This window comes from Embiotoca jacksoni, unplaced genomic scaffold (assembly GCF_022577435.1).
Source record: "Embiotoca jacksoni isolate LCO1_2020_lvr unplaced genomic scaffold, fEmbJac1.0.p SCAF_3, whole genome shotgun sequence".
Classification (NCBI taxonomy): domain Eukaryota; kingdom Metazoa; phylum Chordata; class Actinopteri; family Embiotocidae; genus Embiotoca; species Embiotoca jacksoni.
The window spans coordinates 25,458,717-25,483,903 of record NW_027185381.1 but is presented as its reverse complement, the minus strand read 5'-3'; the positions used below and the strand labels follow the sequence as shown (position 1 = coordinate 25,483,903).

Here is a 25,187-nt window from a genome sequence, read left to right as displayed (position 1 = left end):
AAAAAAGAAGACATGCTTTAGCTCTTTGTGGGCTTTTTGAGTCTCTTCCTAACTGTGTTGGTTGAGGTTGTTTTTGCACCTCTCAGTGGACGCTTCACATCCGTCTGTTTCGTTTTGCACCTCTTTGTGGCTTTTTCATGTCTCCTCGTGATTTTTTGCAACTCTTGGTAAGATTTCCACACATCTTGTTGCTCATTTTGCCACTCTGATCGCTGCTCTGTTGTAACTGCGGCCTCCAGGTTGGTTGGTGGTGGTTTGACTATTTGAGGTCATTCTACATCTGTTTGTGGTAGTTTTGTGTCTCTTTGTGTTAGTTGACTATTTGTGGTAATTTTGAGACTCTTCTGAGATCTTCTAGTCTCTTGTGGCTCATTTTGCATCTTTGAGGCATGTCTTTGTGGTTGTTTTGTATTTCTTTGTGGTCATCTTTTTGTACCTCCAGCAGCCCAATGCAGATGATAAAAAAAAAACAAAAAAAAACCTGGATGTCCAAACTATAAATTAAAACATTTGTAAATAAATAAATAAAATAATACGTTTTATTTGCATTTTCATTGGTTACGTTCACCTTTTAACGATCTTTTATTTTTTTTAAATACGTAGTTAATGAAGGATGTCAGGTGCCAAACTTTCGGTCCTGCCCGGAAATGACGTGTGAGGTCGGGTGGAAAGGGTTAAAGGTCTTGCGGTGACGTCACTATAAACGAGCACAACACCTTTAACCGGAGAGCAACGCCGGAATCGACGACGCAATCATTGTAGGTTTTACCGAAAGTCATTACTAAGCGTGTCTAATTTGTCCTTTTTCTGTCTGTGGTCATTTCACGTCTCTTTATACTAACTTTATGTTTCTTTTTTTGGTTGTTTGCATCTCTCTTAGTTTTGTGTGGCAGATTTGCATCTCTTTGTGGTCATTTTGCCACCTTTGTTGGTTATTTTTAGTCAGTTCGTTGTAATTTTGTGTATCTTTTTTTTGTGTCGTTTGACATCTCCATGTAGTCTTTATTTGTGTGGTGGCTTTTTGATTGATTTGATTGACAGGCCTCTTCACTGTTCGCTAGTCCATCCATGACCCGATGACTTTATTCATTCGGCGGAGGGCTACAAGTGAAATTCAAATAAAACTTAAATAAGGTGTCTGATGTCCAGGAGATATTAATACAAGCACTATCTCCGCGTGGCAAGTGGTATTTGATTAATGATGTCATTTTTATAAATGCACGTGGTCAATCTTATCTGATGTCACCGGTGTTCTCTGCCTTCGGTGTCGTAGCGTTATTCGCTGTAGGTTTTAGATTTCAGGTATTGTTAACGCTGTGAAGCTGCATCAGTCTGCAAGATGATCTCATCCGTGCTACTCTTTGTTTTATCGAACCAGCCAGAAATCTGCTGAATAATGGCGCCATCTAGTGGTTGCTGTTATTCTTTATCTCTCTCTTTTCTTAACGTCCAGCTGCACACACACACACACACACACACACACACACACACACACCCATCTGACTAGTCTCTTATTTCATGGTTTAAATCAATCACTGCACAGAAAACAAGAGCAAAACACCACGGGTGTGTTTTCCAGCAGGTGTTTCTAACCCCTGTTTATGTCTCTTGACATTTTTGACCTCAGTATCAGTATAATATATCGCTTTCTGCTCTGGTTTATTGGCCTCAGATTCCTGAGCTCGGTTTTCATTTTCCTCCCACTTGGATCGGAGTTATTTTAGGGTCTTGGGAGCCTTCTTGTTTAATTAAAATGCATAAATCTCATTTCAAAACAAGAGATGCGTGTTATTGTTTTTGTAACATTAAAGCCACTGAATTTGACGTTGGTGCCATCTGATGGTCGAACCAATGACGACACGCCGAGCGGGCTCGAATGGACTGTTTGTCTCGTAAAGTCATTTAGATACACCGCAAAACTTCAGATCACCTCAGGAAATAGGCGACTTTTAAAGTTTTTTTTAAAAGAAAATTTCCCAAGACAAATATAAGAAATTAGTATTTTTTATTATTGAAACATGCTCAAATATAAAGTTTTACATGTGGAAAATTTGGTAAAATAATTGGAATTAAGAACATCATAATTTACACAAAACAAAGGTTGACGTTTATGTTCTTAAAACATTAATAGTAATATATAATCCAACTCCATTTACCTCCTTTTAAAACATATAATACAGTTGAACAGAATCCTCAAAGTGTAAACATTGCCACATGGTTTAACCGACACCTCTTTGATAAACAAAAACATTATAATCTTCACAAAAATTCTGTTTAAAACAGCAATGTTGACTTGCATTAGATTTGTTAGGTTGTCTGTAAAAACTGACAAACTATATTTGATTATTTTATTTTAGGATGTGCATAATTATCCACGTAAAAAAAAAAAAGCGTTGTTCCTGAGACTTATAATATAGACATAAATAAATGATCAGTTAAATTAGAGCACTTTGTGTCTGAAACAAAATCGTCACGTTAAATTTAAATGTGCCTTCAGTTGTGCTGTTTATTCATAGTGGTTGAAAATGCAGCTCTTTAGTCGCCTTTTTTTTTTTAAAGTGCACTTCTATAAGTTTTACAAGTCATGTGCATTCGGTGCAGTGTGATTACTTTTATGCTGAGGTAGCACAGGAAAGTTGAACCTACAACAGAATTAAATCCAACATTTTTCCCACCGGCGATAGAGCACATGCTACCGTCCTGCAGCTTATGACTTCGAGAACCCTGTCTCTTCTTTCAGGGCCTCAATCAGTTGGTCTCGCATGATCTCCTTGGTTGAGTACAAGGGCAGTTGCAGAAGGGAGTGGCACGTCAGTGCCTCGGGCATGTGCTGGTCGTGGGAGCCGTTCAGGATTTGACTGACCTGAACCGTCATGCGGATCTGGTCCATGCCGAGAATAGGAACCCTCCTGGAACCAGTGAGGAACACTGAGGAACACACGCAGAAGGGGAAAGTAGTTACTTTTTAGTCTTTTAACATCATTTTGACTCGATTATCTTGTACAAATTACGGTTTTCGACTTTTCAAGGACTGATAACTAACTAATCTTAATAATAGGGGCAATTTAGGTGCACGTGGTAAAGTAGTTTGGAAATATTTATGAAAACACGATGCACAGAGTTAATGGGGGCCCTGCATGATGAACGTACGTATTTCCTAAACAAAATGGGCCCCCTTGTTGAAACACAGCTCGATAGCTCTGCTAGTGGTCAGATAGTCCGCAGAGTACCTTTAACTGGTCCTGTCGGGCATGAAAGTTAAAAAAAAAATCCCAGTACTTCCCCAAATAGTCACCATTTATGAAATCAAAATATTTTTGATTATAGGCTACTAAAACAGTCAGGTATTAAATAGGTAATCATAGTTAAACTCTGACATGTTCATCATCTGCTTTGTTAATCCATCAATATAAGAATATACTTGTCAGGGGCCTTCAAGGTTTCAGCAATGACAAACGTTTAAGAATGTGGTCCAGTGCTTACAAATGAAATCTTTCCTCTGGTCTTCAGTCAGCTCACCAAAAACCTCCCAGAACATCTGAATGGTCGGGTGGCTGCGGTAGTACGCTTGATAAACTGTGTTCTGATTACAGATAAAAACAGACCGTTACAATGATATGGTGACATCAGGCACACGCTGTAGAAATGCGGGTATAAACTAGAACAAAAGAGTTGACGGTACCTTTTTGAGATTCGCCCAGTCGTAGACGTCTTGGCCCACCAGCACTCCCTGTAGCTCCTCTGGTCGAAACAGCCTCAACAGATCCCGATTACACACCTGGAAAAAGCCTCGCTCGAACTCCTGATACAGACTTTCCACGGATGTGTTGAAGATATGATTCACGTAGGCCTCCACGAACTCCTTCCTGTTTAGCGGATAAAACGTTGCACTGAAACAGAGCTTCTATGGATGTATGCTGCTTCTAGTGTAGATTGAAATAATTTTGCGTTCTTACTTATTTTGACCCGTCACTAGCTTTTCGGGATTTTGGGGATCGAGGTCAACCCTCACCCCGTCCCAGGTAATCTGTAAATTAGTTAGGGGGGAAAAAGATTGGGTTAGCGATATCATGGCAAAAGTTTTGGATAAATAGATAAGATAATCATTGTCTCAAGAAAAACACCAACCCAAAAGTCCAGGTAGAGGTCTTCTAGGTCCTTATCTTCAGATTTCAAGATGTCCTGCAGACTCCTTGAAACGGAATAAAACAAAGAGTTGCATTAAAAGAACTGTGAACTTGCTTATCTTACAGTAAGAGGGTCAATCAAATAGTTCTAGGACTGTGCCGGGGGAAGCTATAACTTTTGTAAGTATTCCTTACAAGTACAAGTAAACCGGCAACGGAGATCTTTGTAATGCTTCAGAAAGTCTACGGCAGTAAACCAGTAAGCCGTGCGGTGTGTTTTGAGGACCATTTGCATTTCAAGAGGAGCAAAACGTCAGTCAAAGACCGGAAAAGGCGCATCAGGTCAGGAGCGCAACCGGGTAGGTTTTTGTTGATATTTGCAAGGTTGTGCGCCGTGAATTCATTGGAACCGGACGACTTTTTCGCCTACAACAACACAATCTTCGCACAACTGTACTGCGCTCCGTTTACATGCAACAGGAAAGGTCTCGCAACATTTGATTGCCCCTCGTAGTCACAATATATTGCCGCCTTTCAAGCGTCGCAATGTTAAAAATCTGTATTCGTAAATTAAAATCGACACCTACCGTCCAACACGCGGGTCGAAGTCCATCAAATCCTCGAGACTCGGCTGGATGTTGAGCAACTTCTTGAACAGAGCCAGCGGGAATGGTAGGTATATGATACTCTGGTTGTACAAGGCCAATCCACACAGAACCCCAAAGAGGTAGAAGCTTGGTTTGTCCTCTGCTGGCTGCTTTGATAAAAGCAAAAACAATGAATCTTTAAAACTTCATATATTTCCATTATTGCTTATAATCTGAAGTATAACCTGAGTGCAGTCTATGGTTAAAACATGATTTTTTTTTTTCTGTATGAGGGTAAAGTCTTACTGTGGAGGGGAACCATGCCAATGTTTTGGAGTCATTGAACTTGAACATCCCAAAATTTGGTGACATGATTTCCGGAAACAAGTGGTGGAAAAAGTCTCTTTTGTAGACATCTGTGAGCTTCGGGCTTTCATCAAAATACACCTGAGAGATAAAAAGTTACAGACGCTTTTAATGACCGCAACAACAAAACGATCCGGCTGTGCTTGAACCTTCGGGGCAAAGTCAAATATTTACCACAAGGGGCTTCTTCAAGGCACTGTGATGTGCAGCAGCCAGCTGTGTGAAGGTGCCTTCTAAAAGCAATGCTCGCGTCAGCTTCAGTTCAAAGAAGGGTTTTTGAGTTGGCAGTGGAAGCCGCTGGTGTACCCACTAAAAAAAAAAAAAAAAAACGTATTTTCCCTATTCGAATTCAATTTTATGGAATGAAATATCACATGTGCCATGAAGTACAATACCACCGATGGCCACTAGGGGTGGGCTCCATAGAGTCCCATTCAACTTTACTCATGAAATAGTCAAGTAACAAACTGGGTTAACCAGATTAAAAATGTCACCCTGTGACAAACCCAGTTTGTTACATTAAACTAGTTTAGTCAGTTCAAGATGACGGTAAATTACCTGAGTACATCTGGCATTCACGTCGAAAACATATTTCTTTGACTTCACATCCATCAGGAATGGTATTCCCAACCTGAAAAATAGGGCAGTCATTAATTTTTACCAAAATTTGGTGACAACACTTTTTGTTTTTCCATGAATGAACACAATACGACAAGTGCAACAACAGGAGTGAAGCCAGAGGGAATGACTTGACGTCCTTTTTGAGATGTCAGTACTTTCTTTTTCACCTGGGTTGTCTGCATCACACACCAGCGCTGAAGATCCACTTCAAGAAACATTTCATTAATCTCTGAGGCAAAAGTTGTTTCAGGGATTTTCTTCATCTTGTTGGCCTTTTTAGAAAAAAAAAGTAAATTTAGTTTGTAGTTATCAAATGGAAGATTAATAGAAAAGTATTTATGGTAGAAAAGGTGAGAAGAATTACTGATACTGACGTTGTACATATTCTGGAGGATTAGCAGCATGTTGTTGATTGATGCGCGAGGTACATTGTGAATGGACAGGATCTGCGACAGGGCCTTCTTCCAAACCTCAACATGTCTGATCATGGTGGACGGCGACAGCGAGGACCACCAGCCAACTGAGGGCGACAACATTAGTGACAGTTAGCATTTCACAGGCCGGTATCGTGCACATGAAGTCTGGATTTCCAGTAGAATAAAAGATTGTCAATGAATAAACACTGTAAAGCACTATATATATTACCATATTTTAACCAGTGCATTATTTCAACTTTTTTTTTTTTAAATTTTGAAAGATTTGTTCATTTTGAAATTCATTTTATCATTAATATTATTTAATTAATCTGAATTATAAAGGTGAATTTGCCTAAATTAATCACTTTATCAACTGATTAAAATCTGAAAAAGTCAACAGCTGTTCTATTGGCGCACTCGAGACTCCATACGAGCACACAACTTATTACAACTGATTTTCCTGCCATTTTTGTCTAAACTGGTAGTGAAACGTTTGTGCCGAAGGTCGGAGAATTAAACTGTTACATGATCCTGTGAGCGATGGAGAAAAAAAATGAAGCCTCTCAAACACTAAAATAGTTCAAACGGTTGTCTACCTATAATCTGGAAGCTTTCAGCAGGGAGTCGGTGAATGGCAGCAGCGACCATGTCGGCGAGCACAAAGCTCTGATTCCTTCTGTCTTTCTGGATCACGTTCAGAAGCTCGGTGAGAAGCTGGAAGATCCTCAGCCCCTCCAGTACCACTGGACTGACGTCAAGAGAGAGAAGCATCTCCAGTACGGCGGTCTCGACCTGTCGAGGCAACGTAACTCGGTGACTTGAGCGGAGCGTGACAAAAAAAAAGGAAACTTTCCACTCTGTGTTAATTACCGACCGGATAACGCGCGTTAAATAGTCGTGTTTCAGTTTCGTACCTCGGCCAAAACGGCGCCCGACTCTCCCAGTTTCTCAAAATGACGTTGTGCGAGTGACAAATCCAAACCGGAGTGCTTCGGCGACGTCCGGAAATGTTTGTCTTGGCTGAAGAAGACGACATGACATTCAGATGTAATAAATCGACGGGTGCGAAGAGGCGACCATTGTGAACTCTGTGTTTACCTTTGATCAAGGAAGCTTCGGTTGATACAGGATGCAGAAGAAAACATCGCATGAAATCCCCTGCGAAGGTTTCATATTGTCAGTGAAAAACCCAGAGAGCACAGAGTTCATAGCTTTAGAAGAATAACAACTGTATTATGCGTACTGTAGTGTCTTCTTCGATGACTTGTAAGTCCCCTCAGAGCTCCATCTGTCAATCAAATCATCGATTGTGTTGTTGGCGCCGACGTCCGCCCGTCTGTGAGCAGCCTGTGAAAGAGTTCATGTTTCGGTTTCGAAAAAATTACTTTACATGTGGAAATAATTGGGATAAATATATATTACAAACACGATTGTGCTTTTTTTTTTTTTTAAATGAGTGTTTTTGTGCTGGTACCTCATTAGGTGTGCTCGTCGCAAACGAACAGTTTTCTCCTGCGTAGATGTTTAAGATTCCGGGACCTAGCAAAAAATAAGAGATTAAAAGTTATTTATATCCTTCAAATTTGCCAACACTACTGGATGGCGTGATTTTCCAGAGTTCAAAAACAACAACTTTGTACTCCAGTGATTTAAGAAATGTATTCACCCCGTGGCAGTCGGACAGGTAGCGGCACAGATGGATGGCTCTCCGGTCGGTGTCCCAGCTGGCCGTGGTGGCCGCAACCGAAGGAGTAAACCCTCCTGGGGTCGGTCAGCACCAATGTGTGATGTCTGGTGGAGGAAATACAACGCAAACACTATTTTATTTTGATTTTTTTTTTTATGCAGCTAAATCCTGCGCAAACTGGACTTTGTTGTAGCGTTCGAAAACCGTTTAGGTAGGTAGGTAGGTATTTACTTTATTAATCCCCGAGGGGAAATTTTTTCGCTACAGCAGCATACAGAAGCAATAAGATAATAATAGAAATAATAGAATAAAATAATAGAATAGAATAATAGAAAAGCAATAAAATAGCAGTAAATAGCAGTAAAAAATATAAAATGCACAGTATATACAGTACATTATATATCTATATATATTATATACAAACAAACCAAGAAACACAGTCAACATATATATATATGTATGTATATATATATATACAGTACAGTATATATCTATATATATTATATAATGCACCTCGGTAGCAACTGACTGGCAAACCAGCTGAATACAGTGGCAAAAAACAGTCGAGGTTGGTCAAAAAAAAAACATGAAATTCTGGAAGCGCGTCAATAATAAATAGTTTTTTCATAAACTTATAATCGTACTGTACCTCCCACATGCAATCTTGGTGACCTTTGCCCCCCAGAGCTCTGCAACGAGCCGAGGACGTAGTTCATTTCGTGTGGAGTTGTGGCCGAGCTGTCCGTATCGACCAGAGCCAAACGTGAACACTCCACCGCCCTGACGAGCAGAAAACACACCGTTTATAGTCCCGTGTTTATTTTTGTCACGTGCGTTTACACAAGTGTGTCATCTATAAACCCTTCGACACAAACACGCCTTTGTTACTCTGGCCCAATGCTGCATAACTTGTTCTTAAAGGTGTGTCTGTGCCAGTGGTAATTTTTCAGACATTGACTGATGACTCAAATGCCTCAGCATCCAATGGTAATGTACCTTTATGACCAACTGAGATTCTAATCAAGCCTGCTGAACGTGTCCTTCTGTGCTCTGAATCAATTTATCTGCTTATTTGTTTTTCTTCATTTTCGTTCATCGATATAAAACTGTGCAACAGAAGCGTCCTGTATTTGGAGGCTGAGCTAAAAGGTAAAATTGCAACAATAAAAATACATCGTCTGAACTGACGTATAAATGTTTAAAGATAATGTTTTCGCCGGAGATTTATTTCAAACATGGTTTCACTGTTAGCTTTTATTCTTTTTCTTTTCTGGTAGTAAAACGTTGAGTGCCAACGTTGGTTGACTAACCTTTGTCAAAGCGGCGGTGTGGTCCTTCCCGCAGGAAATGTGAACGGTTTTCTTCGTGTTCAGGAAATGAACGTGTGTTGGTGTATTTCTGTCTGTAAGATAAATATCAATGAAAGGTTAGCATGTTGCAGGGACGGCGTATATTTTAATAAACATGCCAACCTCGCTTTGAATGTACATCGGAAAGAGGAGACTCACACCGACGACTAACTTTCAGTCCAACCGTGACGGTAATGAAAATAATTAAGGGTGAAAAAAAAAATGGAGATAGTTGAAACGTCATTAGAGCACCTGTTGCGTCTCCCAGTCCGAGCTGCCCGTGGTCGTTTCTGCCCCAGCCGAACGCACCTCCGGAGAAAGAGAGGGCGAAGCTGTGCTCCCCTCCTGCAGCGATCTGGACCAGCGGGATCCCTGACAGAGATCTGACGTATTGGGGTGAATTAGACCCGTTCCCCCCCAGACCCAGCTGGCCCCTGGAGTCCTGGCCCCACGTGAACACCTGACCACCTGTAGGGAAAAATCACCAGAACTTTCGCCGTCACTTTTCTGACATCCTCTCCAGACCAAACCCAAATTCCCCTTGTGACTATGTGGGTCTCGCCACACTTAGCATCCTAATAGGCGTATATATCTCAGGTTCCTTGTAAGACCATCGGAGCAGCCTTTAACTGATCAGCATTGACCTCCGTATGATGTATTTTGCACGCCAAAGCCATTTACTGTTTATGAAAATGAACGTAACTCTACGGTCTCAAAAATAATGCCAATGCAGAAGAGCCTTAAACTGCAATACCATCGAGGGCCGCTAGAGGTCGGCTCCGGCTCCACAGACTCCCATTCAACTTCTCTCATGAAATACAAAATCAGTACATTTTTTTCCACAAGTTATGGTGGTGTTGTCAGCTAAAGTCCCTCCCCTGTATATAAATACAAAAAGAAACCAAAAAAACTAAATTAACATTTGCCGTCTGGTGCGGGTGCAGTTTTCTGAGGGAGGAAGTTTGAGTTCAAAATGTTTGAGAAGAACTCGGGAGGATTTTAACATTCACTGTTTGTGTCTCGATCCTGGAAAGGAATGACTGTGGCAGGAGCCAATAGATGATTGCTTTACAGATACCGGCATCGTGATGCATGATGTGTACATCAACCGTTTACCGTAAACTCAACTGTACCTTTTGTCAGGGCGACTGTGTGCTGGCTCCCACAAGCAACCTGAGATACCGGGATGTCACGCAAAGCTTGTGGAGGGCTGCAACGACAGAAACAGGCTCGCTCTGTGATCATCAGTGGACTCATAAGGAAGATTCAACAACAGGCAAGAAATCAAGAAATAAGCGGCGCGCGCACACACACACACACACACACACACACACACACACACACACACACACACACACACACACATGTCAAATGATTCCCTCTCACCTGGGTTTGAAAGGAGAGCGAGTCGTGTCCACACAGAAGACTATTCCCCTCTTAGACAGCAGTGTGACCACGTCAGTGTCACCGCAGCTCACGGATTTAATCTTCTCCATAACAAACTCTGCGAATTCACAAGACACGGAAACACACGCCGGCGATTGTGGATCAATGACGTGGGGGGGAAAAAAAAAAGAAACCCAACATGAAGATAAAAGATGTAAAGGAAGCTGGGAGGATAAAAGCGACGCTCACTCTGTTTCCCTCGGACTGCTCTCCCATCTCCGCTGTCGTCCGTTTGAATGATGAAAGCTTCCCCGCTACTTTTGACGAAGGCGAGCAAACCGCGACCCGCCGAAAGGTCCTTCACGTCAAAGTTGAGGTTTAGGAAGTGGACGCCGTCAGCTGTTAAGATGCTCGAGTCTTTTTTCAAGTAGAAGCCTTGCCGACGGTCCTCTCCCCACGAAAACATGTTGGTAAAAGTGGCACTGCAGAACCAGCTGCTGCTTTTTATGACTCGGCTGTTTGTCACAGATGAAACCCGATTGGCTCGCAGTGCAAACTCCGGTGTGAGGAATGGAAAACAAAACTTCGGATGAAACGAAAGTAACACGCCCAGTAAGTCAGGAGACTTATCAGGCCACGAAAGTGAAACTGAAGTTGATCGTTTTTTGTATGTACACGACTGTAATTTCCTTTCTTTCGTAATATCTGTTGTTACCTTTGGCTTTAACGTCACAAATGAAGATTTCGCAGCAGCAGAGATGTGGCTGTTATCTAAGGACACCATCAATATTACTCACTGCCTCTTAGTCGGAGAAACTAAACCTGTGTTTGTCACAAAATACTTAATAATATCAGATAACGTATAGTTATTTCATAATAAGGAATTAGCATTGACTTTCCCTATCAACCGATGTGGGTTCAGTCACTTACAGACATGCCTGAAGTCTAAAATAATCAATAAGCATTAATAATCAATATTCATTTATCCATTCATTATCTATATTCACACCTTGAATAGGTCGCCAGTAATATATCAATTCAAATTTGCATGCATGGGTGTCCATCATTTTATTCAACCATCAAATCTCTATAAACAACACACAGCAAATGAAAGGGGAAACTGAAAAGTACTTAAAAAAAGAAAGAAAAAAAAGCCTTGCACAGGGAGATTACATGTAAGTAAAATACACAACCATTAGTTTCAAAAAAATAAAATAAATGAAGCCTCTTTCATCATTGCAAATAATAAGTGGAGAGAAATGAGAGTCCTCAAGAAGAATGTAACATTAAAAACCCAAACGAGGTTTTAAAATACAGCCAATCTGAGTAATTGACAGGAGATAGATAGTAATCCTTACGAGATGAATGGATCTCCCAACTGTTGTTGTCTGTATGCAGCAGCAGGATTTATTCTATGAACACAAATGCTGCTTTTCTACCTTTAGGATAAATGCATGCATCCTCAGTAACCATCAAATGTATGAAGGTATAAATTAGGCCGAGCAACATACGGGAATATGGTTTTTATTGCACATAAACACATTTACATAGAACAAATACTTCCTTAAATTAAAGCGTTTAATAATCTCCCTTGATACATGTACCGCATGTAAACATTGACACTACTGTATTAATGTAGATTATTAAGCTTTACTGAATGCAGTTATTTTGTAATCATGTATTTACAGAGATTTAAGACTCATCTCAAGAATTGAATAACTCAAGACTTTCTTGCAAACTCCACACACACACACACACACACACACACACACAGTTTACATTCTTATTCTCATCATCATAACCCATTTAAAAGCACTTGTGTTCACGGTTATGCAAATACATCCGCAGTAGCTCTACATTTTGGCAGTAGCTCTGAGTTCTGGTCTTCGGTCAGCCGTTTACAAAGTGCCTAATGCAACACGAAGTCCACTCTTCTGTGCCGACACAGTCAGCAGTTTAGTGCTGATCACTGAGGGATTCTTCTATTGTTGCTCAGGGCCTCTGTCAGTTTGGCTTGCATGATCTCCTTGGTCGAGTATACGGGCAGCTCCAAGGTCGAGAAACACGTGAGCGCCTCAGGATAGTACTGGTCCCCGACTGGTTTACCTTTGATTATCATCTTGATTTTGTCCATGCCGAGAATAGGCACCTGCTCAAATCCTGTCACAAACCCTAGTGGAGAAAAAAAAAAGTGGTAATCGGTGAGCTTTTTTATTTCTTTTGAAAATGTTTGCCTTTGAGTTTAACACCACTCCATCAGACAGAAAGAAGAATTAAGAACCATCTAAACTTAAAATAATATCAGGTAATAAAACAATATTGATAATTGACTTTATTGGGTTCCCATAATTGGTGACTTTGCTGTAATTTCGGCAGATATAGTCGAGCAGAATAGCAATTTGACTTTCTTTTTTTTCATGTTTAAATCAGGTTCAATACTTACAAAGAAAAGCTTTCTTCTGATTCTCAGTCAGTTCATCAAAAACCTCCCAAAACATCATTATGTTGGGGTGGCCGGCATGGTAAACACCCTCATAACCTGTGTTCTAATTACAATGAAGGAGACCGTTACAATAACTTACAGTATTTAAAACAAGCAAAGATAGAAAGAGAAAATAAGACCCTTTTGTTTTGGATAGTACCTGTTTCAGCTTTTCCCAGTTGTGGAAGTCTTTGCCCACCAGGACGTCCTGTAGCTCCTTTGGCTTGAAAAGCTTCACCAAGTCCTTGTCGCACACCTGGAAGAAGCCTCGCCTGAACTCCTGAAACTTGGCCTCTACAGATGCGTTGAAGGCGTGATTCACGTAGGCCTTCACGTACTCCTTCCTGTTTAACGGATAATAATAGTAATTTCTGAAAAACTAGGCCAAAACACACATCTGTCAAGAATTTAAATTCTTTATTTCTGCCATATGTCTGTGAAACTTAGTGGCACCGTGTCCTCGTCTATAAAATGTACTCTTGGTGTACCTCAAGGATCTATTTTGGTCTCTTTTCCGACTTACATACTTCCCCGAGGCTACATAATCATAAATTCTCTTAAAAAAATTGTATTAGTTAATACTGGCCACTAACAGCTTTCACTGATAGAACAAAACACAAAAGGAAATTTTGAGTAATAAATGCTTTGATAGTCCTTACTTATTTTGACTCGTCAGAGGCTTTTCTGGATTTTTGGGGTCAAGGTCAACCTCTGTCCCATCCCAGACGATCTGTTAATGGACAAAAAGAAGATATTGAATCACTGCTTTGGAAAAAGATAACAGATTGTTATCAACTGAGTACAAATTATTGAACCATCTGCAAAATACCTACTACAAAATCCATGTACAGGTTTTCTATGTCATCGTCCTTGTAGTCGTCCAGGATGCACTGCAGACTCCTTTGAAACAATGAAATACAAGGAGTGCAATATTTACAGGATGGTCGGCGGGATCAAACACCTCGAGCTACAAATTTGGATGATTTAAATGAACATTAATTCTCACTCACTTGCCAACACTCGGGCTGAATTCGATCATATCCTCCAGTGAAGGCTTGACACCGAGCAGCTTCTTGAACAGAACCAGTGGGACGGGGAGGTGAATGATGCACATGTTGTACAAAGCCAATCCGCACAGAACCCCAAACAGGAAGAATCGCTGGTCCTGCTCTGCTGCCTGATGTTGTAGAAACAATTAAAATTCAACAAATCATTTCTTGAAGATAGAATTGATGAAACTCATCTGAATTCAATGTTGTATAATGATTAGATGTTATAAGAAATACATGAAATGCTGTGAAATCTGATTATATTCTTTATATTTCAGAGAAGACTTTTTTTTAATTTGAAAATTTTTAGTAAATCTTTATGAAAGTAAAGTCTCACTGTGGAGGTGAACCAAGCGAGCGTTTCAGAGTCATTGAACATGAACATGCCCGATTCAGCTGACACCATCTTGTGAAAGACTTCGTAAAAAAAGTCTTTGGTGTGGACGTTATCGATTTCATAGTTTTCATCAAAATAGATCTGCAAGACACAAGAGCACAAATTCTGTTTTCCTGCCAGAACCACAGTTTATAAAAGAGTAATAACTAAACAATAGTCCAAGCATTTTTAATGGTCTTGCTGTGTTTACCACAAGTGTGCTGTTGTAGTCGTCGGGATTCGAAGCAGCCAGTTGTTCGAAGGTGTCTTCCAAAAGCGACGCTCGCCTTAAGTCCAGTTCGAAGCGGTCGTCAGGATAGTCGGGAAGGAAGAATAATTCCGCCAAATATTCCAACAAGATTCGATTCATTTGTGCCTGCTGGAATAAAGATTTTATTTTACATACCATTCTTGTGTTGTGTAACTGACAGCTTACTTCAGTTTGCTTCTCGCACAGAGAACAAGTATTCCTCCATACAACGATAATACCCGTTGAAAGCTAGAATTACTGCCGCACAAGTTCAGCTAATCAAGTTGCAGTTCACATTCATGTCGCCATCCTTGAGTCCAAGTGAACTTTTTTTTTAGCGAATCTGAAGAAATTCCCCCAGGATTTCAAATAGTTTCCGAAGATATTGCGTTTACAGTAATGTGCTGGACCTGAAGTCGTCGTAACCTTTGACCACCAAAATCTAATCAGTTCATTCTATGGATTAAGTGAATGTTCGTGCCAATTTTGCTCCTATGTATGTTTGTACAAATGGACAGAAAATCCAATTCAGTTACCTTGGTGTATTCAACATTCAAGTCAAAAACCATTTTCTTTGATTGCAGATCCATCACAAATGGAAAGTCACACAGGATAAGTGGCTGAGCACACCGAAACTAAAAGAGAAAAAAAGCAGACAGGTCTGTCAGGTGTATGACAACAATTAAAACTCTGAATTTTTTGGTGCCTCTAACTTGAACGGTCATAGACTAGAAAGTGACCGAAGAAAGGAATGATGAAAGAGCTGTAATGAAGTGGATTCAAAGCCAAGACATACAGATACATTGCCTTTCTTTTTTTTTTTTTTACCCATGGTTTTGAGCGTAGACGCCAAAGGTTCAGATCCTCATCTAGAAATTTGTCGTCAATCGACAGACAAAAGTCGCTGTCTGGCATCCTTTGTGATTCGGCAACCCTGCTGTTTGCCTTTTAAAAACAAAAAAACATTTCACAAGTTATTTATTATCATTTATGAGGTAAAAAATTGACAAAAATGGTAATTCTGTTTTAAAAGTGAGTCGGAGTACTGGTTGAGGATTATGATACGAACATTGTAGAGATATTGGAGGACTTGTAGAAGGTTTCTGACTCCAGAGTGGCGAGGAACCGGGTCGAAGGACAGAATCAATGAGAAAGTCTTCTTCCACACCTCAACATATCTAACCATGGTGGAGAGCGACAGTGAGGACCACCAGTCCCCTGTAGAAGGAAACGCATCGTTACGTTGCAGAGCAGTTGTCATTTGTGAGAGTTTTTGCTGATATTAAACGGGTATTTGGCGACAGTACCTACGACCTGCAGGCTGTCCGCCGACAGGCTCGTGACGGCGGCGGCGATGGCCTCGGCGAGCCTCGTGCTCTGTTGCCGCTTGTGTTTCTGGGTCGCGTGAAGAAGCTCATTGAGGAGCAGGTAGATTCTCAACCCTTCCACTCCCACCGGTTTCTTATCGAGGAGAGGAAGCAAGTGCAGAAGAACAGCTTCGATCTGGAAAAAAAAAAAGAGAAAGGTGTGCAGCGGTCCCTCGGCAACAGTTTGGGTTCAGGGACGTACCCAACTGTCACTAAAAATGACTATTTAGTCATTATTTAAAACCACTAAAAAGTAAGCAGGCTTCATCAGCAATAACACGGATTATAGTACGTTAGTACACACTATATTTGTTGTGGTTACACACCTCTGACCAAACCTTGTCCTTCTTTACCAGTTTCTTGAAAGCTCGACGTGCGAATGTCAAGTTCAAACCGGAGTACGTTGGCGAAGTTTGGAAATGTTTATCGCCGCTGAGACAAAAAAAAGAAGAAAAATAAAAAACCCACATATCATCAGTTTTTCTGGTATTTGTGTCATAAACAGAATTCGACGTGGTAAAAACATGCAAAGAAGGAGTGATGGCTTTGCCAAAATTCCCCAACAGTTTACCAGCTGGGAACGCCCCTTCGACAGCTAAAAATGAAATGTGATTAAAGTTAGATGCACAAAAACTGTGTTTACCTTTGCTCGAGGAAGCTTTTATTCAGACCAGATGCAGAGGAAAACATCCTGTTGATTTCCCTGTGAAGGTTTTAACATTTTTAATCCATTACAAAGAGGAAAAAAAAAGTTTGGATCGGAATCAATTATTTAAGTCGGGCTCAAGCGGCGACTGGCAGTGTCGTCACCCGGAAACCCGGCGATATTACGTCCCCGCCCACCGACAGCCGTAACCTGACTGCACCACGGGCCTGTCAATCAAACAGACACGCCCCCAAAAACACTGCTTTCTGAGCCTTATTTTTTTTCATTAACAACTAGATTATTTTCAGATGGACCGTCAGAAAACAGATAAGAAGGAGCGACTTTAGCTAACGAGATAACTTGCAGAGGAATTTTATTCACTTGGAATTTCATGAGACAAGTTGAATGGGAGTCTATGGAGCCGGAGGCTTTTTGTAGCCGACCTCTAGTGGCCCCTCGGTGGTATTGCAGCTTAACGCACATCCACACTGACCTAATCTTTCAGACCCCGGAAGCTACGTCCACTTTTATATGCAGTCTATATTCGAGCTATTAAACAAAAAAATGACGTATGTTCACTACCGATTTTAAACTTACTGTTTTATCTTTTTCCACGACTTCGAATCACATTCGGAGGTCCACTTGTCGATGACGCCGTCGAGACGGTGCTCGGCGATTGAACCTTTGTGAACTTCCTGCGAAAGAAAAGAGTTGAGTCCATGTTCACCTCATTAAAACCTCCTTCCACCTCTGGCTGTCCTGCGCGTTACTGTCGGTACCTCGTCCGACGAGCACGTCGCAAACGAGCAGTCGTCTCCGGCGAAGATGTTCCTAATTTTGCGGTCGCCGGCGTCTGAAATTATGAGTAAAAATGTACGATTATTCATTAATTACATCCTCATGAGTTGAGTCATTCGTACCGGAGATCCAGTCACCTTGTGGCAGTTGGACGGGTAGCGGAACAGACGGGTGACTCTCCTCTCCGCGTCCCAGCTGCCGTTGCTCGCGGCAACCGAAGGAGTAAACCCTCTTGACATCTGTCATCACCAAGGTGTGATGTCTGAGTAGATAACATATCACGAACAGAGACGTAAATATGAAGTGCGATCAAAAAGTTCCAAGAGTCTCCGTTATTGATTCCTCGAGTTTGACACAAAATTTGAATTTCGATGTTGTAACTTCGAATAGCTACTAATGAAGGTGATATAAAATAAAACGGAGTAGAATATCCAAAAATAGCCCAAGATTTAAAAAGTAAAAATATAAATTAACCACATGACGAATGCGTTTTCGAGATATTTCACTGATTCTTGGAGTTGCGTGATAATTCATGTAATTTTTGGGAGTCACTCTGTATGTTTTACATGTTACTTTAAATAATGAACATCTATTCATTTGAGCTTTTTTGTCAAATTATGGCTGGAGAAATTGCTTTTCTATTGTCAGACAAGCTCCTGTGTCTTTTTTAATCCTACAAGGAAACACTGAACAGGGACAAGATATTGACATTCAGATGCAACTACAGAAAAAAAAAAAAAAAAAAAAAAAAAATTTTTTTAAAGTACCGAATGTAAAAACAGGAAAAGATTCAAAACAGATATGGATATTATGGACAGATATTATAGAAAGAGATAGCGCTGTACCTTCCGCATGCAATCTCCGTGACCTTTGACCCCCAGAGCTCGGCAACGAGCCGAGGACGCAGCTCGTTGCGTAACGAGTTGTGTCCAAGCTGTCCATGTCGACCAGAGCCGAACGTGAACACTGCTCCCTGCTGAGAACCAGAAAATTACAGTTTTACATTCTGTGGTGGGTCAGGATTTTTTTTCACAAAAATAAATCCATCGATAACATTTTTAATTTGCATATGCCACCCAGGGAAATGCTTTAAATTCAAAATTACAATAACAAAATATTTCGTATTAACTTGTAACAAAGACTACTTGTATGTGAACGGTGTCAACGATCCCACATTTACTGTTTTTAGCCACTTTCAGCTCATTGTTTTGATTTTATGGCAACTTTCTTTTGGGGGGGGTGAGGGGGGGGGGTGTTGGTTTTGCTGAGCGTCAAACGGCAAACAAAGTTCGTGATAAGTTGACGGAGAACAAAGCAGAGCTCAAAGAAGAGGTTTTTTTCGAGCCTGCCCCTAGCGGCCCTCAGTGGTATTGCACTTTACGGCAGGTCATGTACAGTCTGTTGTTTAATGTACAGTAAATATCACCGTATATTCATCGACAGTAATTTAAGGAAACAACTTATTGTCAAATGGGAATGACCAGTTTTGCATTTCAGAAATATTCCTAAAACAAACCCGCTGAATATTTTTGTCTGTGGTTGCATTTAGGAACAGCAACTTTTCTTATATTTCTTTTTTGAGAGGTGGAAGCAATTTAAACTCATATTTTTTTTTTTTGTCTTGGAGGACTTTAAAAATAGTATTAGGTTCACATGAGTGTCAGAATACTTTTGTTGACTAACCTTCGTCAAAACAGCGGTGTGGTCCTTTCCGCATGAAATGCGGATAGTTTTCTTCGTGTTCAAACAGTGAACCGAGGTTGGTGTGTTTCTGTCTACAGGACGGAAATAAAGATATAGCGTGACTTCATCTCTTCTGTCGGTAAAAGAGACCGCGGTGTCACTCTGACGTCGACCTACGTAACATTTCAAAATGAAAAGTGAATCAAAGCTACAATAAACTCTAACAAGGGTACCTGTTGTGTCTCCCAGGCCCAGCTGTCCACAGTCGTTCCCGCCCCAGCCGAACACGCCTCCGGAGACGGACAGGGCGAAGCTCCGCTCCCCTCCGGCAGCGATCTGGACCAGCGGGATGGTCGACAGATGGTGGACGGGTTGGGGTGAACTGACAGCAGCGTCCCGCCTCCCCAGACCCAGCTGGCCCCTGGAGTCCCGCCCCCACGTGTACACTTGACCGCCTGATTGGGGGGGGGGGGGGGGGAAGGGAGGAGATAACCACCTGTGAGTTCCACTTCATAGTTCCTGATATCATGATTAGTGAACTCAGAGTTTTATGGTCCTGGGATCTGTTTGTTCTGGCTTTATGTCTTTTTTTTTGTAATGTCTCTTTGTTGTGATAAAAAGTGACTCATTTTGTAGTAATGAGGATTCTAATTGATTGTTTAAAGGACCAGTTCTTTAAAAATTAATACAAAAATACCCAAATTGTTTGAAAATTCACTTGAAAAAAGTGCAGAAAATCAACAACAATATCTCCTTCTGTCCGGATCATTCAGACACGTATGTTTCCAAACCAGCATGTGGAGCTTTTTTCAATTTTTTTTTTCTTTCAGCTTGTATATTATTAATTTTACTGGACGCTTTACTGTACCTGTAGTCAGGGCAATTGAGTGCTGACTGCCACAAGCAACCTGAGCAACCGGTACTTTGGACAAAACTTCCAGCGGCCTGAGAATGAAATGAGAAATTAGATTATGGAAAAGACCATTTTTACACGTCTATTGCCAGTTTTTGTTTGTTTGTTTGTTTGTTTTTCTCTTCACCTGGGTGTGAAGGGAAAGAGGGTAGTGTCCACGCAGAGGACCAAGCCTCCCTCAGACAGCAGTGTGACCACATCAGTGTCACCGCAACTCACAGCCGCGATCTTCTCTTTGCATTTCACAAACTCTGCAAGAAAACACACACACACACATTTATATATATATATATATATATATATATATATATAAATCAAGAGGTGAACTTGTTTTTATAAATGCTGATAAAAACCGATGCTCACTCTGCTTTCCTCTCACTCTCCCCCCGTCTTTGCCCTCGTTGGTGCGCATAATAAACGCGTTTCCATTCCCTTTGACGAACGCCAGCGCGCATCGACCCGCGCACAGATCCGCCACCGCGTAATTCACCTTTAAGTGACCGACTCCGTCCTCCGCGGCACCGGCCGAGTTTGGGTCTTTCACCCAGAACCCGCGCCGACAGTCCTCTCCCCACGAATACATGTCGGCTCTGAGCCTCCGCAACCACCGGGAGCAGCTGATCGCGTCACGTTCACTGTCAGCCTGAAACGAAACTTACAAGGACAAAAAAACAAAAAAGTTCCTCAGCTGGAAAACAAAACTTAACAACACGCTTTCGGACACAAACAGTTTCGTAAATCAGGGAAATTAAAGTGAAAGTGATTCTAGCAGCTTGACTCGGCGATTTTTTTTTTTTTTTTTTCGTAAATACAGCACTAAATATTTTACAAAATCTGTAACTTTTCGGGCTTGTTTCGTGATTTTGGTATGCAGAGGATGAGGAGGGAGGACTGGTGATGAAGATGATTGTTTATAGCTTTAGTTACCTCACTCTGTCAAGGTTTGAATATTTTTCAAAATGCATTAAAAAAATCATGTAGCCTATATATTTATCTCGTAAAATGCGCATTTGATTGATTCATAAAGTCAAAATGAGTAAATACATTTGTATGTGTATATATATATATATATATATATATATATATATATATATATATATATATATATGTACTTTTAGCAAGTCAGATCTTTCATGCGGGAATTTTACTTGTATTTGGTTATTTGTAAATTTCTGTATTGATGCTTTTACTTCAATACACAATTTGAATACTTTTTTTTAAACGTGACCACATGAGGATCACCATAAAGATGCCGAGTCATTGGTTCAGCTCGGACACGTTTGTAGAAATGATGACGCAGATCGACCACAAGGTGGAGCCAGAGTCCCTCCGGTGTGTCCAGACAGAGTTTAAACAGACACAGAAAAAAAAATTGTTTTTCATTATCGGCAATGGGGATTTTCATTGACATATTATATTCTCTAGCCCTTTTATTCTTACTGCTACCATCACTTTGTGCCCAACTTTAATCCATAACTCTAAACTAATCTTAAACCGAGTCTTAACACCCCTTCAAAAAAACAGACTCTTCTCCCAGGGGGCCTCGAAAGTCCCACCTGTCCCCATAGGTTGGTGTGTATTCATGTTTAGTAAGTCCACACCAGGACATATAAACATGTACACACACGCACACACACACACACACACACACACACACACACACACACACACACACACTTTGGTAATATTAGTTGGCCTTGAACTTTCTGAAACTCACAAAGCAAAGACTTTATTTATTTATTTATTTGAAAGTCATTTTTCAGTCTTTTAAACTGCCGACTAAAAACTGATCAAACTGAAGACGAATGTCTTGAACTTTAAAAAAAAAAGAAAAAAGAAGAAGGTTGTCCTGAGGTCAATATTCTCTTGGTAGAAAAACAGCAAAGCCTCATGGGAAATGTAGTCTTCCTGTTTCCAGTTTGTCTTCGAATTTGTTTGACAAATGACAATTTCAAGATTTTTTCCAAAGCAGCCCAATGAGAGAGAGAGAGACAGGAGACCCTCCTCTTCCTCGCTTTCTTCTCCCTCACGGTGAAGAAAAACATCGTAACGAGAGGAACTTGCAGCAGTCAGTTTGGTTAGGTGTTTTTTAAATTTTTTTTAAATAAAATTACCTTTAAAGAATCCAGAATTTGTCCCGATGACCTCTCTCTGACCTCTCTGACCTCTCTCTGACCTCTCTGACCTCTCTGACCTCTCTCTGACCTCTCTGACCTCTCTGACCTCTCTGACCTCTCTCTGACCTCTGCGGCCCGGCTGCACTGTAAAATACACACCGGTTGAATTAGTTCTCGTTGGACGTCCTCGACGCCGTCGTCCCTCTCCCCGTCCCCGTCGATGCACCTGTCGTCACGTGCTCATCGACGCCGTCGTCCGCGACCCCGTCTGGGACGTCATGACGTTTATCTCAAAATCCCTCCAGTCCTTTCACCCCCCCCCCCCCCCCCCCCGCCCCCTCCTCCGTCGCTCACCGAGGAGGATGTTGGACGTGATTCCTCCCCGTCAGCCTTTCACTCCTTTAATCTGTCAAAGTTTGAGCTCCCTGTCGGCTGCAGGGACGTCACACCCACCCCTCCCCCCTCCACCTTTTTTTATGCCATAAAACAGATTTCCCCCTTTTTTGAGATCCGACCCCAGAGGAACAAAATGAGAAAGACAGGAGTGGAGCCACTGCGAGTTAAAGCAAAATAAATGATTATATTTAGTATTTTCATCCAGAAACGTTTTCCTGCACTTTCTGATGTCAAATCTCTGCTGTGATTTTACAACTTGAGTCTCTGACAGTTATTGCAGCAGAGCAGCAGTGTGTGTGTGTGTGTGTGTGTGTGTGTGTGTGTGTGTGTGTGTGTGTGTGTGTGTGTGTGTGTGTGTGTTAGTCGGCCTCAGCCTGAATGAGCTGTGCTGATCCGTACCAGGAACTAAACCTCCACCGTATCATCCCGTCGTCTCCGCTTCCTCGTATCGCAGATCACGATGACCGCAGACGAGCTTTCTGATGTTTACATTTTAAAAAAAAAAATTTTTATTCTTAAACTCTTCTGCTGTTTCTTTTCTTTCTTTTTTTTTTTTTTTTTTTGTATTGCCTCTGGAAACATTGTGGTTACGCCATCGGTCAACTCCGCTCGTATCTTCGGACACAAAATATGATTTAGAAACCGCTTTTCAGAAAGTGAACGTCCTCGTGGGGGCGTGAACGTTACAATCGGTGCGCTGCCAACACCGCGACTGGATTAACTCACAGGAGGGCAAAAGTTTACTTTATCAACACGTTATCATCGGCAACAGTTATTATGACTGAGGCAAACAATGTTATCCGTCTTCAGAGGTTTAATTTTCTACGAATGAGTTCAAGAAAATCCTGAAATATTCTGATGATAAATTAAGAATATTAACTCAAAACGCTTTGAATAGAAGAAAAGGTGGATTATTTATTTATTTATTTTTCTTGAATGTTATGCGATATTAGTTCAGTTTTCAACTCAAAACCCCTGAAAAAAACAAAGAAAAAGTTGATATTTTTTTTGCTTCAGTTTTTTTTTTTGAGTAATATGCCAGACATGTTTTTTGGAGTTTGTTTTCTTCATTTGTTTTGGACTGTCAAGACACCAAAGAGAACCTGTGATTGGCCGGGGCGAGTGTCACTCAGAACAGTGGTAGCCAATCAGAAGAGAGCGTTCATTGACATCAATGTGGCTCAAAGATACAGACACAAAACAGCTGGTGGAGCTGCATGTAAAAACTTTTTTTTTTTTTTTTTTTGGTACTTAAAGCCATAAAAAAAAAAATCTTATGGAGATTAAAACAAAAACAAAAAAACGGGAAAAGTGTCAAATTTGGGGACTTTTGTGAGTTCTTAGCAAATAAAAAAATATATTTATTTATTGGTTGTTAAAGTAAAAATGTGATTAATGAGCATTTTTTTTTTTTTTTTTCCCTTCTCCACTTTTTAAAGGGTCCTGATCCATGTTCTCTGTATCTGCTCCAAGTAGAACATTTAAGAAAACAGCGTCTAATGTGACAACTGAAAGTGGACCAAAAACCGTTACACTGACCAGCTATCTCGCTTCAAAGGGGGCCGGAGGCCGGGATAGAGATGAAACACCGAAAACACACACACACACACACACACACACACACACACACACACACACACACACACACACACAGAGATGGGAGATATAGGCCATCGTCCGACAGCTGAGATATAGCACCAGAGCCCTGGGGAGTTTCAGGGGATTTCCACCGAGGCAATCGGACACGTTGTCTGATTTACACTAACACTTTGGCTAAACTTATGATAAAAGTTCAGCAAAAGAAACATGGCCGCATCTGTCTCTATCCGTCTCGTGTTTTTTTTTTTTTTCCGCTCTGCTGCTTTTGTCTTCCTTCCATTTAAAAAGAAAACAGAATCAAGGAGCATTTGTTTTTTTTGGAGGGGGGGTTTAAACGTGTAAATAAATGTTTTCATGCAGGAGATTGTCAAAAGAGAATTTAACAAAATGGTGACTTTTAAACCTTAAAAAAATAAATAAATAAAGCGAATGGTGGTTGAGGAAGGATGAGAGAAGTTAAAGAAGAAGAAGAAGAAGAAGAAGAAGAAGAAGAAGAAGAAGAAGAAGCAGCAGCAGCTGGAGAGAGAAAAAGCTGAAAGAAAACACATTCGTTTTTTTTTTTATCTGCCCTTTTTCTTTTTTTCACAGAGAGGAGAGCCGAGGAATGCAACGAGGAATCTGGAGGGAGATAAAGAAAGGAAAGCGGATGGTACTGTAACGCACTGTGTGTGTGTGTGTGTGTGTGTGTGTGTGTGTGTGTGTGTGTGTGTGTGTGTGTGTGTGTGTGTGTGTGTGTGTGTGTGCGCTGATTGTGCAACCGTTTCATGTCGTGAACTCACAATCCCGCTCTTTTAATATTGTTTAATTCAGTTTTTTTTTTTTTAAATTAATAAGTTGTTGTTTCAGTCATAAACAGGGCGGGATGGGCTGTAGTGAGGGAGGGGGGGGGAGGGAGTTTGAGAGGGAGGGAGGGAGGGAGGGAGGGAGCCTCGGTCAAGGTCAGACGATGTATTTCTTTTTGTTTTTGCAAGA

The 25,187-nt window shown here is 41.0% G+C and overlaps 2 protein-coding genes across 4 annotated transcripts; both read right to left on the bottom strand.

Moving 5' to 3' along the window:
* Window positions 1–1,995: 1,995 nt before the first annotated feature.
* LOC138205996 (probable E3 ubiquitin-protein ligase HERC3) lies at window positions 1,996–11,028 on the bottom strand. The gene is made up of 23 exons (XM_069162406.1): window positions 10,789–11,028; window positions 10,540–10,657; window positions 10,287–10,363; window positions 9,406–9,621; window positions 9,115–9,206; window positions 8,454–8,584; window positions 7,784–7,908; window positions 7,592–7,656; window positions 7,361–7,464; window positions 7,216–7,275; window positions 7,032–7,137; window positions 6,714–6,909; window positions 6,076–6,221; window positions 5,786–5,973; window positions 5,639–5,711; window positions 5,255–5,389; window positions 5,021–5,161; window positions 4,715–4,881; window positions 4,129–4,192; window positions 3,957–4,027; window positions 3,683–3,866; window positions 3,484–3,583; window positions 1,996–2,928 (listed from the first exon to the last, which is right to left on the bottom strand). Exons 1-23 carry the CDS (start codon window positions 11,003–11,005, stop codon window positions 2,708–2,710), a joined length of 2,997 nt encoding a protein of 998 aa, XP_069018507.1. The 5' UTR covers window positions 11,006–11,028; the 3' UTR covers window positions 1,996–2,707.
* A 564-nt stretch (window positions 11,029–11,592) lies between these two features.
* Window positions 11,593–20,696, bottom strand: LOC138206340 (probable E3 ubiquitin-protein ligase HERC3). Of its 3 annotated transcripts, none has more exons than XM_069162966.1 (23): window positions 20,467–20,696; window positions 20,231–20,354; window positions 20,059–20,135; window positions 19,424–19,645; window positions 19,191–19,282; window positions 18,353–18,483; window positions 17,645–17,769; window positions 17,489–17,562; window positions 17,307–17,404; window positions 16,707–16,766; window positions 16,390–16,495; window positions 16,004–16,199; window positions 15,766–15,914; window positions 15,525–15,641; window positions 15,233–15,331; window positions 14,658–14,825; window positions 14,408–14,548; window positions 14,032–14,198; window positions 13,855–13,921; window positions 13,681–13,751; window positions 13,182–13,365; window positions 12,983–13,085; window positions 11,593–12,711 (listed from the first exon to the last, which is right to left on the bottom strand). In XM_069162966.1, exons 1-23 carry the CDS (start codon window positions 20,684–20,686, stop codon window positions 12,506–12,508), a joined length of 2,997 nt encoding a protein of 998 aa, XP_069019067.1. In that variant the 5' UTR covers window positions 20,687–20,696; the 3' UTR covers window positions 11,593–12,505. The 3 variants fall into 3 exon arrangements, with proteins under 3 accessions (XP_069019067.1, XP_069019068.1, XP_069019069.1); XM_069162967.1 differs by having other exon boundaries at window positions 14,658–14,822; XM_069162968.1 differs by lacking the exons at window positions 11,593–12,711; window positions 12,983–13,085 and having other exon boundaries at window positions 13,277–13,365; window positions 13,851–13,921.
* Window positions 20,697–25,187: the final 4,491 nt, after the last annotated feature.